The sequence below is a fragment of the Erinaceus europaeus genome, chromosome 12, assembly GCF_950295315.1.
Source record: "Erinaceus europaeus chromosome 12, mEriEur2.1, whole genome shotgun sequence".
NCBI lineage: Eukaryota > Metazoa > Chordata > Mammalia > Eulipotyphla > Erinaceidae > Erinaceus > Erinaceus europaeus.
The window spans coordinates 48,246,417-48,261,271 of record NC_080173.1 but is presented as its reverse complement, the minus strand read 5'-3'; the positions used below and the strand labels follow the sequence as shown (position 1 = coordinate 48,261,271).

The 14,855-nt window shown below is 42.8% G+C and overlaps 1 protein-coding gene across 1 annotated transcript; it reads right to left on the bottom strand.

Moving 5' to 3' along the window:
* Positions 1–9,728: 9,728 nt before the first annotated feature.
* Positions 9,729–14,609, bottom strand: LOC103124758 (keratin, type I cuticular Ha3-I). Its single transcript, XM_007535508.3, has 7 exons — positions 14,188–14,609; positions 13,591–13,673; positions 12,528–12,684; positions 11,556–11,717; positions 11,336–11,461; positions 10,948–11,168; positions 9,729–10,159 (listed from the first exon to the last, which is right to left on the bottom strand). Exons 1-7 carry the CDS (start codon positions 14,533–14,535, stop codon positions 10,078–10,080), a joined length of 1,179 nt encoding a protein of 392 aa, XP_007535570.2. The 5' UTR covers positions 14,536–14,609; the 3' UTR covers positions 9,729–10,077.
* Positions 14,610–14,855: the final 246 nt, after the last annotated feature.

The window sequence follows — 14,855 nt, the reverse complement described above, 5'->3', positions numbered from 1 at the left end:
GGGTTGGTATAAAGAGATCTGGTGGTAGGATTTGTGCAAAGCTGTACCCCTCTTATCCTATGGTTTTGTCATTGTTTCCTTTTTATAAATAAAAAATTTTTTAATTAAAAATTTAATTAATTCTTACTGTTGGTAAGAATTGTTCCAGTCTCTATGGGGAGCAGTCTGGAAAACTCTCAGAAAGCTAGACATGGACCTACCCTTTGACCCTGCAATTCCTTTCCTGGGGATATATCCTAAGGAATCAAACACACTCACCCAAAAAGATCTGTATTTACCTATGTTCATAGAAATGCAATTTGTAATAGCCAAAACCTGAAAGCAACCTAGGTAACCAACAACAGACAAGTGACTAAGAAAATTTTGCTATCTGTACCTACAATGGAATACTACTCAGCTATTAAAAATGGTGAATTCACCTTTTTCACCTCATCTTGGTTGGAGCTAAAGGAGTCATGTTACATGAGATAATCTAGAAAGAGAATGAATAAGAAGTGAAGTCACTCATGGACAGAAACTGAGAAATTAAGAACAGAAAGAGGAAACACAAAGTAAAACTTGGACAGGTTTGGTGTATTATCTCAAAGTACACTAGGGGGACGAGGGAGTTTTCAGGTCTTGATTCATGATGGTGAAGGAGAACCTAGGCTGGGGGATGAGAGTGTTTTGTAGAAAATTGAGAAATTTTACACATATATCGACAACTGTATTTATTGTAAACCAGTAATCTCAATTGAAAAAAAAAAACTACCTCAAAAAAAGAATGAACTTTCTACACACATATAATCAGTGTTGATTTTTCTGTTCTGGAAATAGTATTAAATCGTATTATTTTCAGAATCTTAGAATATCAGGACTATCAAGACCTAAGTTATCTCTACCAACCCTTTCATTTTATGAATTTCTGTAAAAGTTGACCCCAAAGGGAAAGAGAGTTGCCAAATGTCACTTAAAGAGTTTGTGGAAGAGTATAAGCTGGTGGTGGTGGGGGAAGTATATTAGAGTAACACAGTTAGGGTCAGAGGATGATAGTTTCAGTCCTTATGAGAGAGCTAGAATTCTGAGCACCAAAAAAAAAAAAAAAAAAAAAAAAAAAAAAAAAAAAAACCACCTACCTCTCACAAGACTGCAGCCTCAGTAAAAAGGTAATCTAGAAATATTTATGCATGCACTTACTATCATAGGAGTATATTTTTTAATGATATAACACCATACTTTAAATAGTGGTTACCATTAAAAGAGAGAAGGATGGGTGAAAGTTGGGTTTTATCTCAGCCCATAACATTCCATATCTAAACAAACAAAATGCCACCATAGCAATAGCATAAATTATGTTCTCTTAAATAGCAAAAGTTATTGCACCAAAGTGAAAGACTCTGGGGTGGATGGGGGGGAGAGTACAAGTCCAAAAAGGATGACAGAGGATCTAGTGGGGGGTTGGCGGGAGCAACATCAGGCCTGCTGTATGGCACAGCCCCAGCAGGCTAGGACTGACTGCAAAATGGAAAGTCCTGGACTAAGCTGAAGCTATTTTTCCTTACACTGATAATTTGAAGACTTACTAGCTATTGAAAATACACAGATATTACCTGAGGACAATGGCAGAAGCAAGTCAAGCCTGCTGTATGGCACAGCCCCAGAAGGCTAGGGCTAACTGCAAATGGGGAGTCCTAAGACTAAACTGAAGCTATTTTTGCTTACATTGATAATTTGAAGATTTGTTGGCTATTGAAAATACACAAATACTACCTGAGGACAATGGCAGAGGCAAGTCAGGCCTGCCGTAAGGCACAGCCCCAATAGGCTAGGGCTAACTCCAAAGCGGGTAGTCCTAAGACTAAAATGAAGCTATTTTTGCTTACATTGATAATTTGAAGACCTATTGACTATATTGGATATGCACAAATAATACCTGGGGACAATAAAAGGAGATTCCTGGGGGAAGTACATTATGACAACAATTATGGCAGTGAGTGTGACAAGGCTAAAAATGACCTAGGAGCAGAAGCTGCTGTACCCATTGGGAGGCTTTCAGAAAAAGAGTTATTTGTCACCATTATAGCTTCTCTATTAGCTGGACTTGGACCAAAAACCAGAACTATGGGTGGCTTGTAGCATGAGTGGCAGACTATGATCTCCATCTAAATCTAAAGAGGCCCTATTGCTTACCCTCACTCACAAACCCCCTGCTTCCACTAATAGGCATCCATGATGAATATAGAGGTTGTGTAGTTAAATAGCTAATGTTAGGATATATGGGTAGAAGTTAGTAAACTTTCATATAGCTAAAAGTCAGTGAACTTTCATATATGCAAAGGTTAACCAGAAGAGAGCCCCCATGGTATGTTCTTACTTTACAGCAGAATATTGCTTGAGGTGGACAACTTACTATATTACAAAAAACTTGGTTTATGATCTAGTTAGACCCATCTAAGAATGGGTTAAGAAGAAAAGCTATTATATTTAGCTCCAGGGAAAAATGTTTACTCATACAAAAGGTCGGAACAGGGAGATGGTCAAAATACAGATGGTCATTTCAAGGGAACTTTCAAGGATAGATTTAGGCTACCCCAGACCCAAGAAACTTTCAAGGGGAGATCAGGATGCCCCAGACCTAGGGAGCTTTCTAAGGAAAACATACCTATAATAATAATGTTGTTGTTTAAGGTTATTCTTGATGGTAATGAAAACAATGTTACATGATGTCAACTATATCCAGGCAAAAAGTGTTTAAAATAAAGCTCTGCAGAGAGACGGCAGAGACATTTCTCTCCTGCACCTAAAGCAGCTGCTGCGTCATTCATTCATCTCGCTGACTCCCCCTTTCCTTCAGGGACTTTTAATTACTTTCTCCAGGGCTGACTTCCGGCAGGGGTTGTATTGTTATGTGGAAAACTGAGAAATGTTATGCATGTACAAACTATTGTATTTACTGTCAAATGTAAAACATTAATCCCCCAACAAAGTAATTTAAAATAAAGGTAAAAATAAAGTAATTTTTTTAAAAAGTTATCTTCTCTTAAAACTCCGATGTGGTTTTTATTAATAGTTATTTATTTTATGAAAGAGAAGTCAGAACATGACTCTGGAGTATGTAGTTCTGGAGACTAAACTCAAGTGTGTACACATATAAGTCCTACTCTCTCCTCACCACACTGCAATCCCAGTCACCTCTTTTATTTTTTAATGTAGTACTAGGAGAATGAATAAAGTGCCTTGCAATGTGCAATGCCACTGGGCAGCCTCCAGGGCCCAGTTTTTCTATTCTATATACCTGGAGGCTGTGGAGAAAAAATAAATAAAGAGAGAGAGACACCACATCCACAGATCCACAGATGTTCTTTTTGTGTTGTTCCCATGATATACCCATGTGACTCTGGGGAGCAAACTCAGAGTCTCACGCATGGAAAGGTCTATGCTTTATGGTCTATATTAATTCCAATTCACATTATTGTCAATAAAATCTTACTGATTTATCACTGGTTTATAATACTGTAAAATTTTAGAACAGTTTCACACCTCTACATATGTATGAGTCTCACTGCATGTTTTTTTCTACTTTTACGTGTTTGAAATATTTTTTGTAATTTAAAATGAGAAGTAGCAGCATTGCCTTGTTACATAGGGCAAATAGATCCTCAACTGAGGACTTTTTTAACCAGGTGTCTTGCTCAGCATACATCAAGATAGAGACCTGGCAAAGACAACAGTCCTTACAACCACTGACCTTGGCCCAATATTAGTGGACACCAGTGAAAGCCAGGCCCCAGTCAATGTAGCTGTCACTATCAGCATTTCAGAGACCAGAAATTTAATGTCTTTGTATTTTTTTCTAAAGATCTTTTGGGGAGTTAGGGTCCCAAAAATCTTTTTTTAGTCCCAGTGGTTGATAAAATATTTTTTAATTGATTTAATAATGACCAACAAGACTGTAGGACAAGAGGGGCATAATTTCACACAATTCCCCACCATCAGAGTTCCACATCCCACCCCTTCCATTGGAGACTTTCCTAGTCTTTATCCCTCTGGGAGCATGGATCCAAAGTCATTATGGGGTACAGAAGATGGGAAGTGGCTTCTACAATTGCTTCTCCACTGAACATGGGTGTTGACAGATTGATCCATACTCCCAGCCTATTTCTATCTTTCCCTAGTGGGGCATGTCTCTGAAGAGGTAGGATTCGTGGTACATTGGTATGTTGATGAGGTCATCTGCCCAGGGAAGTCAGGTTGGCATCATGGTAGTATCTGCAACTTGGTGGCTGAAAAAGCAGAACAAATTGTTTAATAATTGGGAACCTAAAGGTAAGAATATGACAGATGATATTTGGGGTCTCCATTTTAGAAAAAGCTAGTAGATCTTCTTTAGGTATTTTCCAGGGGAACCATGACTTTACTAAACTTTGCCTGAGCCCAACAGCTAACATGCAGGTGGACTAAAGGCATTGTCTGGGAAGATGGTGTCAGAGTTGGAAATAGGACTAGAAAGCTGGATCTGGGCAGAAAGTAGCTCCCAAATATGGGAAAAGTATATAAATAGTGTTAACTGTAAATTCCATAGACTTAATCTGGGGCCTATATTCAGCACATGACCTGAACCTCTGCATCCCTGTAGGTCTGAGCTCACATTCTATAGTCTTAGCTAGGAACATTCTAGGCTGCATTCATTGCAGGACCCATCTTCCATGAGTAGCAGAGTACGTTGAGCCAACCCCCCTTTGGAGAATGGAACAGTCACTACCAGTGTTGACCCACATTGAGGGAAAGGTCCTGTAGAGGCCCACAAGAGTGTTTACTATGTTGTTTCTGATGGAGATGATCAGTGACAGTGGAGAGAGGGAGCTGTTAGAGGTCTAGGCCCATCATGTATAGTGGGAATCCCAGGATTCCCTGACTAGGGCCCCAGATGATGGGATGGGCTGGTAGTGAACAAAAGGGCCATCATTAAAGTATGCCAGTCTCTTGCTCTTATCCAGCTTTTGTAGTCCTTACCTTGTCTGACAAGGTTAGCCTTGGAATGATTGAGGGGAGTGAAATAGGAAGTAGGTGAAAAGAGTATCTATGTCTAAGTAGAAATTATTTGATTAAGTACTTGACGGCACTTTTTTTTTTTTAAAGAAGTGTCTTTTTTAGGTATTTCTACTTGCTTGCCACACTTAGTGAGTCACTGTAAACTATTGTACACTTTTACATTACGGTATATATTTTTCCTTAATTATGAATGGCTCTATCACATGGGCCCTGGTCTATATCTAGGTTCTGTGGTTTTGTTAAGAAGTGCCCCATTCTAAATGGAATTGAGGAGTCCTGTGAGCTAGGAATGGTTTCACCAGCATACTGGAGTTGACAAAACTATATATAAATAGCATTAAGTGACATAAATTTTGGTAAGATCTTGTATGATACAGCAAATCCTAACTATGAGATTTTGAAAGTAAACCAAATACCCTAATGACTTGTTTATAGTAATAACTATCTGTTGCCTTCTTAAATTCTAAGGCAGCAGGAACCTTCCCCATTTTCTATAAAACCAATATTTCTTCCAGTCCTGGAACCTCTAGGGTGTGGCTTGTCTTCCTGCACAATTCAGTTAATCCATACCATTTGATACTGCATCTGCTAAGTTCAACCAAATCAATGCAATCAGTACCACGTCGACATGTTTAACTTCAGATTGTGTCCAGAGATGCCAGATTACAACATTTTAATGAGAGTTAGCAAAATAATTCATTTGGATAGTGCTCTACTTTGCCATGTATGTGATCTAGGTTTGAGCCTGGCCCTCACTACACTGAAGGAAACTTTGATGCTATAGCTTCCTTCTCTCTCTCACTCTACCTCTCTCTGTTTCCTTTTAATATTTTTAATTTATTTTTATTATTGCTGGGGAATTATGCAGATGCAGTCTTTGCCCTTCTTCTTCTAGCGTTTGCCCTTCTTCCGTAGCCAGTCAACAGCGTCAGGTTGAGCCTGATGTAAAGTTTCGAGACCTCCTTTGAATCTGGAGAGGTGGCAGTCGTTGACTATGTGGGTCATAGTCTGTCTGTAGCCGCAGGGGCAGTTCGGGTCGTCTCTGGCTCCCCAGCGATGGAACATAGCAGCGGCGCACCGGCCATGGCCTGTTCGATAGCGATTGAGGAGGGCCCAATCATAATGTGCTAGGTCAAAGCCGGGTTGACGCTTGCAGGGGTCTGTGATGAGGTGCTTGTTCTTTACCTCAGCTGACTGCCAACTCTGTTTCCAAGAGTCTGGAACAGAGAAGTTCAGTGTAGGCGTAGGGGACCAGATTGGGTGACGAGACGTCAAGCATTGGACAGGGTGGGCGAAGATATCCACGTATATTGGCAGGTCCGGTCGAGCGTAGACGTGGGAAATGAACTTAGATGATGCCGCATCCCGACAAATATCTGGCGGGGCGATGTTGCTAAGAACTGGCAGCCATGGAACCGGGGTGGAACGGATGGTTCCAGAAATTATCCTCATGGAGGAATACAATTTGGAATCGACCAAGTGGACATGGGGGCTACGGAACCATACTGGGGCACAGTATTCTGCAGTGGAATAGCATAATGCCAGAGATGATGATCGTAGTGTGGAAGCACTCGCGCCCCATGAGGAGCTGGCCAGTCTTGCAATGATGTTATTCCTCGCGCCCACCTTTGCTGCAGTTTTTATGAGATGTTTGTGAAATGACAGAGTGCGATCGAGAGTAACGCCAAGATAGACTGGCTGGGCTTCATGCCGGATTCTCGATTCTCGTATCGCCAAGCTGCACATTAAGCTCACACGAGGCCGAGGCATGGTGTAGATGGAAAACAGATGATACCGTTTTTGCAGTGCTAGGGATTAGTCGCCATTTTTTACAGTAATCAGATATCAGAGACATGTCTTTCATGAGTGTTTCCTCGAGGATGTCGAACTTGGATGCCTGAGTTGCACAGCAGATGTCATCGGCGTAGATGAACTTCCTTGAAGAAGTTTTTGGGAGGTCATTGATGTAAATATTAAATAGCGTAGGAGCCAGAACAGAGCCCTGGGGGAGGCCACTTGAGACAAGTCTCCATCTGCTAGACTTGTCACCCAGATGCACCCGGAATCTTCTGTTTTGGAGAAGAAACGATATAGTGTTGGCCACCCATGGAGGCAGGCATCTTGAGATCTTGACTAGGAGACCACGGTACCAGACCGTGTCATAGGCTGCTGTGAGATCAACAAAGACAGCACCCGTCTTTAAATTCTTCTGAAATCCATTTTCAATGTAAGTTGAGAGGGCCAGGTCTTGTTCGCAGGTAGATCTTCCTAGGCGGAAACCAGCTTGGACGGGTGATAGGAATTTCTCTGTAAGAGGAGAAATACGTGACAGAAGCAGCCTCTCAAGGAGTTTGTAACACACGGAGAGGAGAGAAATTGGTCTATAGCTGGCGGCCAGTGTTGGGTCTTTCTTTGGTTTCAAAACCGCTATTATCTTCGCACGACGCCAAACTCTGGGCATAGACTCAGATTCCAAGATGTGGGACAGGAATGAAGCGAGCCACTTCTTTGCCGTGGGGCCCAGGTTAAGAATGAGTTCTGGGGTGATGTTATCATAGCCAGCAGCTGTTCCCGGTTTAACCCTCTTCAAAGCGTCTTCCAGTTCAGACAGTGTAAAGGGAGAGAGTTTTGGAGATGGACAAGATAACCGGAAGTGGGATGACCACTCATGGGAAATTTCTCTTTTCCAGACTGGGTCGATCTTAGCATGTCCAACTTGAGTTAGGTGACTGGCCACTGAGTTTGGAGATACGGGAGGATGGGAGACGGGAGGGGGTTGGCTACCTGCACCCAGACTGTGAAGAAGCGTCCAGGCCTTCCTACTTGAGTGGGTGAAGTTCAGACTTTCAGTGAGTTGTTGCCAGCGGGCTTGGCGTGCTGCATCCAGGGAGGCAATGAGATAGATGGTCAACCACATCTGGGTCGCCCGACTCATCATACTGCTTTAGTAGTTGCTTTAGTCTTTGCCCTCAGGCTTTGCCACTTCCCGTGATATTCTCAAGTGCCTCTCCCAACCAATCCTGTCCTGACACATCACTCCTGGCTGTTGCCCTATGAAAAGCTCTCCTACTTCCGCCCTCCCACCCGGTTTTTTACCTCAGTGACGGAAGGGTGGTGTGCATAGCAGGGACTGCCATTTTTGGCTAGCTCCATGTGGCCCAAAGCACTGCACTCTGACCCAACAATAAAGGATTGTGTCACCCCTTCGCTTGGATTTTATCTCCTCTGTGTCCCGCCGCCGCAAAATGACATATTATCTTTATTTATTGGACAGAGACATCCAGAAATCAAGAGGGAAGGGGAGGTAGAGAGAGAGAGAGACATCTGCAGCACTGCTTCACCACTCGTGAAGCTTTCCCCCTGCAGCTGGGGATCCCTGTGCCTCTCTGTTTTACTCTTTCTAGTTGAAAAAAAATTAGTTTGGAGTAATGAGAACCTGGAAAGGACCTCAAAATAAAAAGATCTAAATGAGGGGTGGGGAGGTACTTCAGAGGTAGCATGCATGTTTTACATGTGTGAGGCCTTGGGTTTGATCCCCATACTACATAGAATGGTACAGCAGTATCTGGGTATCTTTCTACTTCTCAATTTTAAAAAAAAAATCTTAAAATTTTTTTATTTTTTTTTTTTGATAATTTGTTGGCTAATGCTCAAATCAAACAGATACCTTTATTTTTTATTAGTGATTTAATAGTTATTTACACTATTATAAAACAGTAGAGGTATAATTCTACACCACTAAAGTGCCCTTCCCCAACAGTAACCACCATAGTTCTCCCAAGATAATAGTTAATGGTTGACTATATATTTTTTTCAGGTTCATGTGTTTCTATTCTCTATATTTTACTTATGAGTGAAATCATCCCATAGTGATCCTTCCTTATTCCTCTTACCTCTCAGATAAGAGAAACAGTGTCTGACTTCTTCGGGTATTCTCCAGAGTATCTTCCCTCACAGTGATGGTGTAAAACTGAAGGTTGCTTGTTACAAAAGTTTCAGCCTCCAGTGGAACTGGGGTTCAGAGCCCTCTGGTCATATTCCCCCAATATTTCTTCCCTCTGAGAGTATAGGCCAGAATTCTTTTGGGGGGAAACAAATGTCTTTTTACTCCTATAATTTCTTAGTGTTTCCCAAAGAAGATTCAGAGATATCTAGGGTACAAATTGTCTAGTCTTTCCCCAAGTGATGATATTCAGAGCTGTAGAGCATGCTCTACTTTCTTGCAAGTTTTATTCTCTCAGTTTATATAACAGAAATAACTAATATCCAGAAACTGAGCTCAGAGTTCAGTCCCACCATTTTTACATATTATATAGGAGAAAAAGTTACAGACTTCTTGTTACTTGATGGACCACTCAGTTGTGTCAGTTCTTATTTCTCTTCTTATATGGACTAAAAAAGAAAAAGTGGAACTTTCTAGAAAGGTTAACTGTTGTATTCTATGGAGTAAGGCTCTGTGATGAATGTATTTATCATATTTAGATGAGACCAATTGCCATAGTGGCCCCACTGGTTCCCGCCTGGCCTCTGGAGATGCTGGGGCTCCCTGTGCTTAATGAATGTTAATTAATGGTGATGAAGACCTTTTAGGAGTGAATAAAACTACATAGTCCTCCCATGCTTTCAAGTGGCTTTAGAAGAAGCATACACACATAGAGCAAACACTTTGAAAAGAATGAATACAAATGAGAATCATCTTTGATTTGCAAGAGGAAAGTTTATTGGGAGATTTATAAAGGGATTTGGGAAACTACAAGAAAGGTCAAAGGAGCAGAGAGAACCATAAGCACTGCATAAGACACTTGCCTGGTCTGAGCCTGTCAGACCATCAGAAACAAAAAGCTACAAGTGAACAGCCTGCAATGGAGGTGACCAGGTGGGCCAGGTTCAGAGCTGGGCCTCACTTTGGCATGGTGTTTCTTCTCCCAGGCTGAGATGTGCTGCTGCCTGGGTGGGTTCTGGTGGCTGATTGTTGTCAGAGAAGCAGGGCTGGTTCATCAAAGGTCCTCCTATCTTCCTGCAATCCTCCTGCTGGCCTTGAGGTATCTAACGCACAAAGTTGCTGGAGGGTCCACATCGGGATTGTGAACCACATGCGTTGGTGGTGGCACAGGGGTTGCAGGGTAGTCTAGGACACAGATTCATTAGATCATTAGCATACAGAAATGAATAAGAATAAATAAAGGAGAGAGTGAAACAAGGGAACGTGTGGAAACCACTCTCTGAGGACAGTGGAAATCAAGTTTTACTAGGTTACTATTTCCACAGAGTTCTGAGATAGTGACAAGAAACAAAAGTTAAGAAGACTTTTTGAGCATCCCAGTCCTCATTCCCCAGCTCTGGAGTCATGAAGACATTACTGCACGCCTCTAAGCTGCAGCCTCCTCACCTATCAGGGGGATGGCAGAAACTGCCCTCTCAGGTATGTGGTGTTAGTGACAAGTACCAGACACTGTGAGTTGTTGAGACATCTTCCCTTTTGATATCAAATGCTCATCCATTTGGGGATTATACTGATTCCCTCTCTGCCTACCTTAGCTGATCTGACAAACCAATACGACATTGGAAATGGGCAAAATCAGCAAGCACTATTCAAATACATGTGAGGTGTGTTAGAGTTTTGTTTTCCTTTTGCTGTGGGAAGCCCAGCCATTGGTATCCAAAGGTTCACCAGTGAATTAAACAGTCAAGTCTCTGGAGCATCTTTTGGGATACAAAATACCTGTAGACCAGGTAATGATTAACAAACATCTTCTGATTGTCACTATTATTACAAAATAGGAAAAAACACCTCTGCTTTCTATAGACATAATAAGAGCAGGAACTTGACCTGACCTGTAATAACTCCATGACATTCTTTAGCAGAAGTGTGCATGTGCCCTGCAGGGGTGCTACCTGCCACTGCCCCATACTCACTTGCAGTCCTCACTCTCCAGCAGGCCCCGGTATGTATTGATCTCACACTCCAGCCGGGCACGCACATCCAACAGCACCTGGTACTCCTGGTTCTGCCGCTCTAGGTCACTCCTGATCTCAGCCAGCTGTGACTCCACATTGGTGATCATGCACTGCACCTGGGATAGCTGTGAGCTGTAGCGGGCCTCGGTCTCTGTCAGGGTGTTCTCCAGAGAGTCTCTCTGTGGGGGGACAGAAACAAGTCACAGCTGCCTCTCACTGGGCTTCTCCCCAGGACTCCAAAGACATCACATTCTCCAAGACCTAGGGAGAGGTGACCCCTAAGGGCAGCCCACTCACTCCCACTCCCCAGCTGCTCAGGTCTCATCAGGAGGCCCCCAGCACCCACCAGGTTGTGCTGGGCCTGCAGCTCGATCTCCAGGGCGTTGACTGTGCGTCTCAGCTCGATGATCTCTGCCTGGCAGGTCTGTAGCTGCTCAGAGCTGGACACCACCTGCTTGTTCAACTCCTCAGTCTAAAACACCAAACAAGACAAGACAGGCTCAGTCCCTGCCTCACTGGCCCCTCAGGGCCTTGGGTGCTGAGTGTCCCTGTGTCGAGGTGCCCACCTGGGTGGTGAACCACTCCTCCACATCCCTGCGGTTGGTCTCCACCAGGGCCTCGTACTGACTCCTGGTCTCATTGAGCACGCGGTTCAGGTCAACAGTGGGGGCAGAGTCCACCTCCACATTGAGGCGGTCTCCAATCTGGCAGCGCAGGGTGTTGACTTCCTGGTAGAGGAAGGAGAAGGAATGAATCCACAAAAAGAAGATTACAAGTAAACTCTTTGAGGGAGTCCATTGTGGTGGAAAGAGGATTGCTTTTGAATTTAAGAAACAGTTTTCATTGGGTTTCATTGGGTGTAAAACCTGGCTAAGTTTCTTCTCATCAGTCAGGAGGCCCACTTTCTGATTCTTCATCTCTTTCTCAGTACATGGTTCTAGTATCTGATTTGGAGTTTCCATTTACTCTTTGATAAGTCTGACATCATACTGGTATGTAATTGCTGCTGCTTAAATGTAGAGAAGCTAAGCTTAACTCATCCCATCTAGTTCATACTATCCACCATCATACACTTTCTACTAGAGGCTGTTGCCTAGTCATCAAAATACCAGAATTTGAGACTTGCATCTGAGTTCCATGAGATCTGAATTAACCATAACTTTAATTTTTTATTTGTTCCTGTTCTTCTCTCTATCCAATCTACCGGTTATCCATCCAGCTGTCCAACTTGAACTCTTGTACTGCGTGATATAAGGAAGTTTGCTATTTCCTTATGGGTTTAGTCATTAATTTGGAGTACATCAACAATTGGATCTATTTGAAAAACTTTTGTGTGGGCTTTTGGCAATGCTTTTTTACCCCAAGTGATAATAGGACAGCTTCATTGAGGTGAAAGAGGTAAGTTTATAACCTAAGAATCCTTAAGTCTACATTGAGCAGTCAGCAAAACACTGTGTCAGCTCAAGGGTGCTTAGCAAAGACGCTTTGTCCTGTCCTGGAAAAAGAACTCTCAATACTGAGGACTGAGATTCCCTTACCTGCTCGTGATTCTGCTTGAGACACAGCAGCTCCTCCTTCAGGGACTCCACCTGGGCCTCCAGGTCAGACTTGCAGAGGGTCAGCTCATCCAGGATCCTACGCAGGCCATTCATGTCAGATTCCACCAGCTGCCTCAGGCCTTGCTCAGTCTGATACCTTGACACAAAGCAAAACATCACAGGAGGTCAAAGATTTTTCCTGGGCTTTGCTTGACTGATCTAGTCAAATTCACTACATTTTTAAAAAGTCTTTTGAAAGGGGGGAAAATATTCCTGTGCTGAGTGAAAATATGTATTTCTTCCCTGTGATCAGTATGGATTGCCTATGCTTAGTATTAATCTGATATTGCCTGCATCTATTCTAAAGACCCATTCACTATCAACTAAGCCCCATCATCTCGCCTGTCTAAGTGAGTCAGTACACTTTGTGAATCTGCTACAGATTATCTGTCATATTTTTTTCCAATCACCTTGAGAAGCAAGCTAGTACTGGGGGTAAATCTCTGAACTAAAAATCAGTTAGACTCAGTTATACAGATATATTTCTAGTAAACCTATGAGCCTTGATTTCCTGGTCTGTAAAATGGGAATCAAACTACCACTTCACTGGGTTGGCCTGAAGATGAAAGAAATGACATAGGCAAAATTACATTGAAAACTGCAAAGAACTCTCAAGATCCTAATAGTCATACCTAGAAAAAAAATTATTGTTTCTCTAAAGTGAATATTTTCGATCTATGTTTGTTCTTTAATAATCTTTTTTTTTTCTGAGACAACTCTGACTATCTATACTAAGAAACCAACATGAAATTTACTTCTAAATTTGGTCTAGAATTTAAATTGGAAAAAAGGGGATAAAATAGGTGGTTTCTTTGATTCCTTCCAATTAAACTTAAAACACAGAACTCCTGCTTTCCATAAGAATTAACTAACATAAAAATCTAATTCAATGCAAGAAAATCTCAGTATCATCCACAGAGTTTCCACATGCTTATTCCTGGGACACAGTTCATCACTTTGCAATTTGACCTGTCTATTGTTCTGCTTAGTAGAGAAATCTCACTTGGTTCTGAAGTCATCTGCGGCCAGTTTGGCATTGTCAATCTGCACCACCAGTCTAGCATTTTCAGATTTGCTGCACAGGATCTGGGGACAGAATAAAAAAGAAATGGGTTACACTGAGGAGTTTCTTGTGCTTTAAATGTGTGTGTGTGTGTGTGTGTGTGTGTGTGTGTGTGTGTGTGTGTGTGTGTGTGTGCGTGTGTGTGTGTTATGAGAGGGAAGGAGACGGGAGAATCAAAACCCTGCTCAGCTCTGGCAAAACAAAGGTTGAACCTTAACTTCAGGGGCCTCAGGCACACAAGTTGTTGCTCTGACAGGCTGGATTATCTCACCAGACCAATTTTCTGTGCCTTAAAATGACAAATTCTTTTTAGCCACATTCCTTCCAAATAGCTTTGCATCTTCTCAGCTTTCCAATTTGGGGATAAAAGAAGGATTCATTCATAGGGCTAAATCATTCAAAACAAGTATTATGAACAAGTTTTATCTTTATCATCCTCAGCATGAGTTTTGGAAGTCTCATATCGATTCCAAGCTTGATGCATTAAATTTGAGCAAAGAATTCATTAAATTGGCAAAATGAGATCCACCCTCTCACCTTCTGCTGCAGCTCCTCGATGGTCTTGAAGTAGGACTGGTAGTTGGGACACACACAGGGATCCTGGGGCTGGCATCGCTCCCTGATGCGGCACTCCAGCTCCGCGTTGTCCCTCTCCAGCTGGCGCACCTTCTCCAGGTAGCTGGCCAGCCTGTCATTCAGGAACTGCATGGTCTCCTTCTCACTGCCATTGAAGGAGCCCTCACAGAGCCAGCCGCAGTTGCCCACATTAGCAGGGATGTTGCAGGCCCCAGGCAGGGTGCTGCTGTGGCAGCTGGGGGCCACGCAGGGCCGGGAGGCACAGCTGGAGCGGCAACTGAAGTTGGGCAGGCAGAAGTTGTAAGGCATTGTGCTGGGAGGGAGTGTGATCCTGAAGGTCACTTTCAAAGCTGGATTGCTCTTCTCTGGTATAAGAGTCAGTTCCCTGCAGAGCTTTATATTCTGTCAGCTGGGGGTGTGGCAACCTCTGGCAGCACTACTGCCTTTTGCCCTCTTCACCAATTTTTTCTACCTCACACAAGTCCTTTAGCTCATAAAAATTTTACTCTGGCTTCTTGCTAAGTCAGGACTCCTCACCAATTGTGCTGGTTGGGTAAGTAAGAGCTTCATGGTTTGGCTTCAAAGTGACCAGCCCATTACCTTGCCAACAGCCACAGTTATTCACAAAG

Bases quoted from the DNA above. Each gene is read 5' to 3' on its own strand.
- LOC103124758 (XM_007535508.3), bottom strand. From the start codon at position 14,535: ATGCCTTACAACTTCTGCCTGCCCAACTTCAGTTGCCGCTCCAGCTGT. The intron at 13,674-14,187 runs GTGAGAGGGTGG...TTCTGTCCCCAG, and splicing joins TCGAGGAGCTGCAGCAGAAG to ATCCTGTGCAGCAAATCTGA. The intron at 11,462-11,555 runs GTGGGCACCTCG...TTGGTGTTTTAG, and splicing joins AGGAGTGGTTCACCACCCAG to ACTGAGGAGTTGAACAAGCA.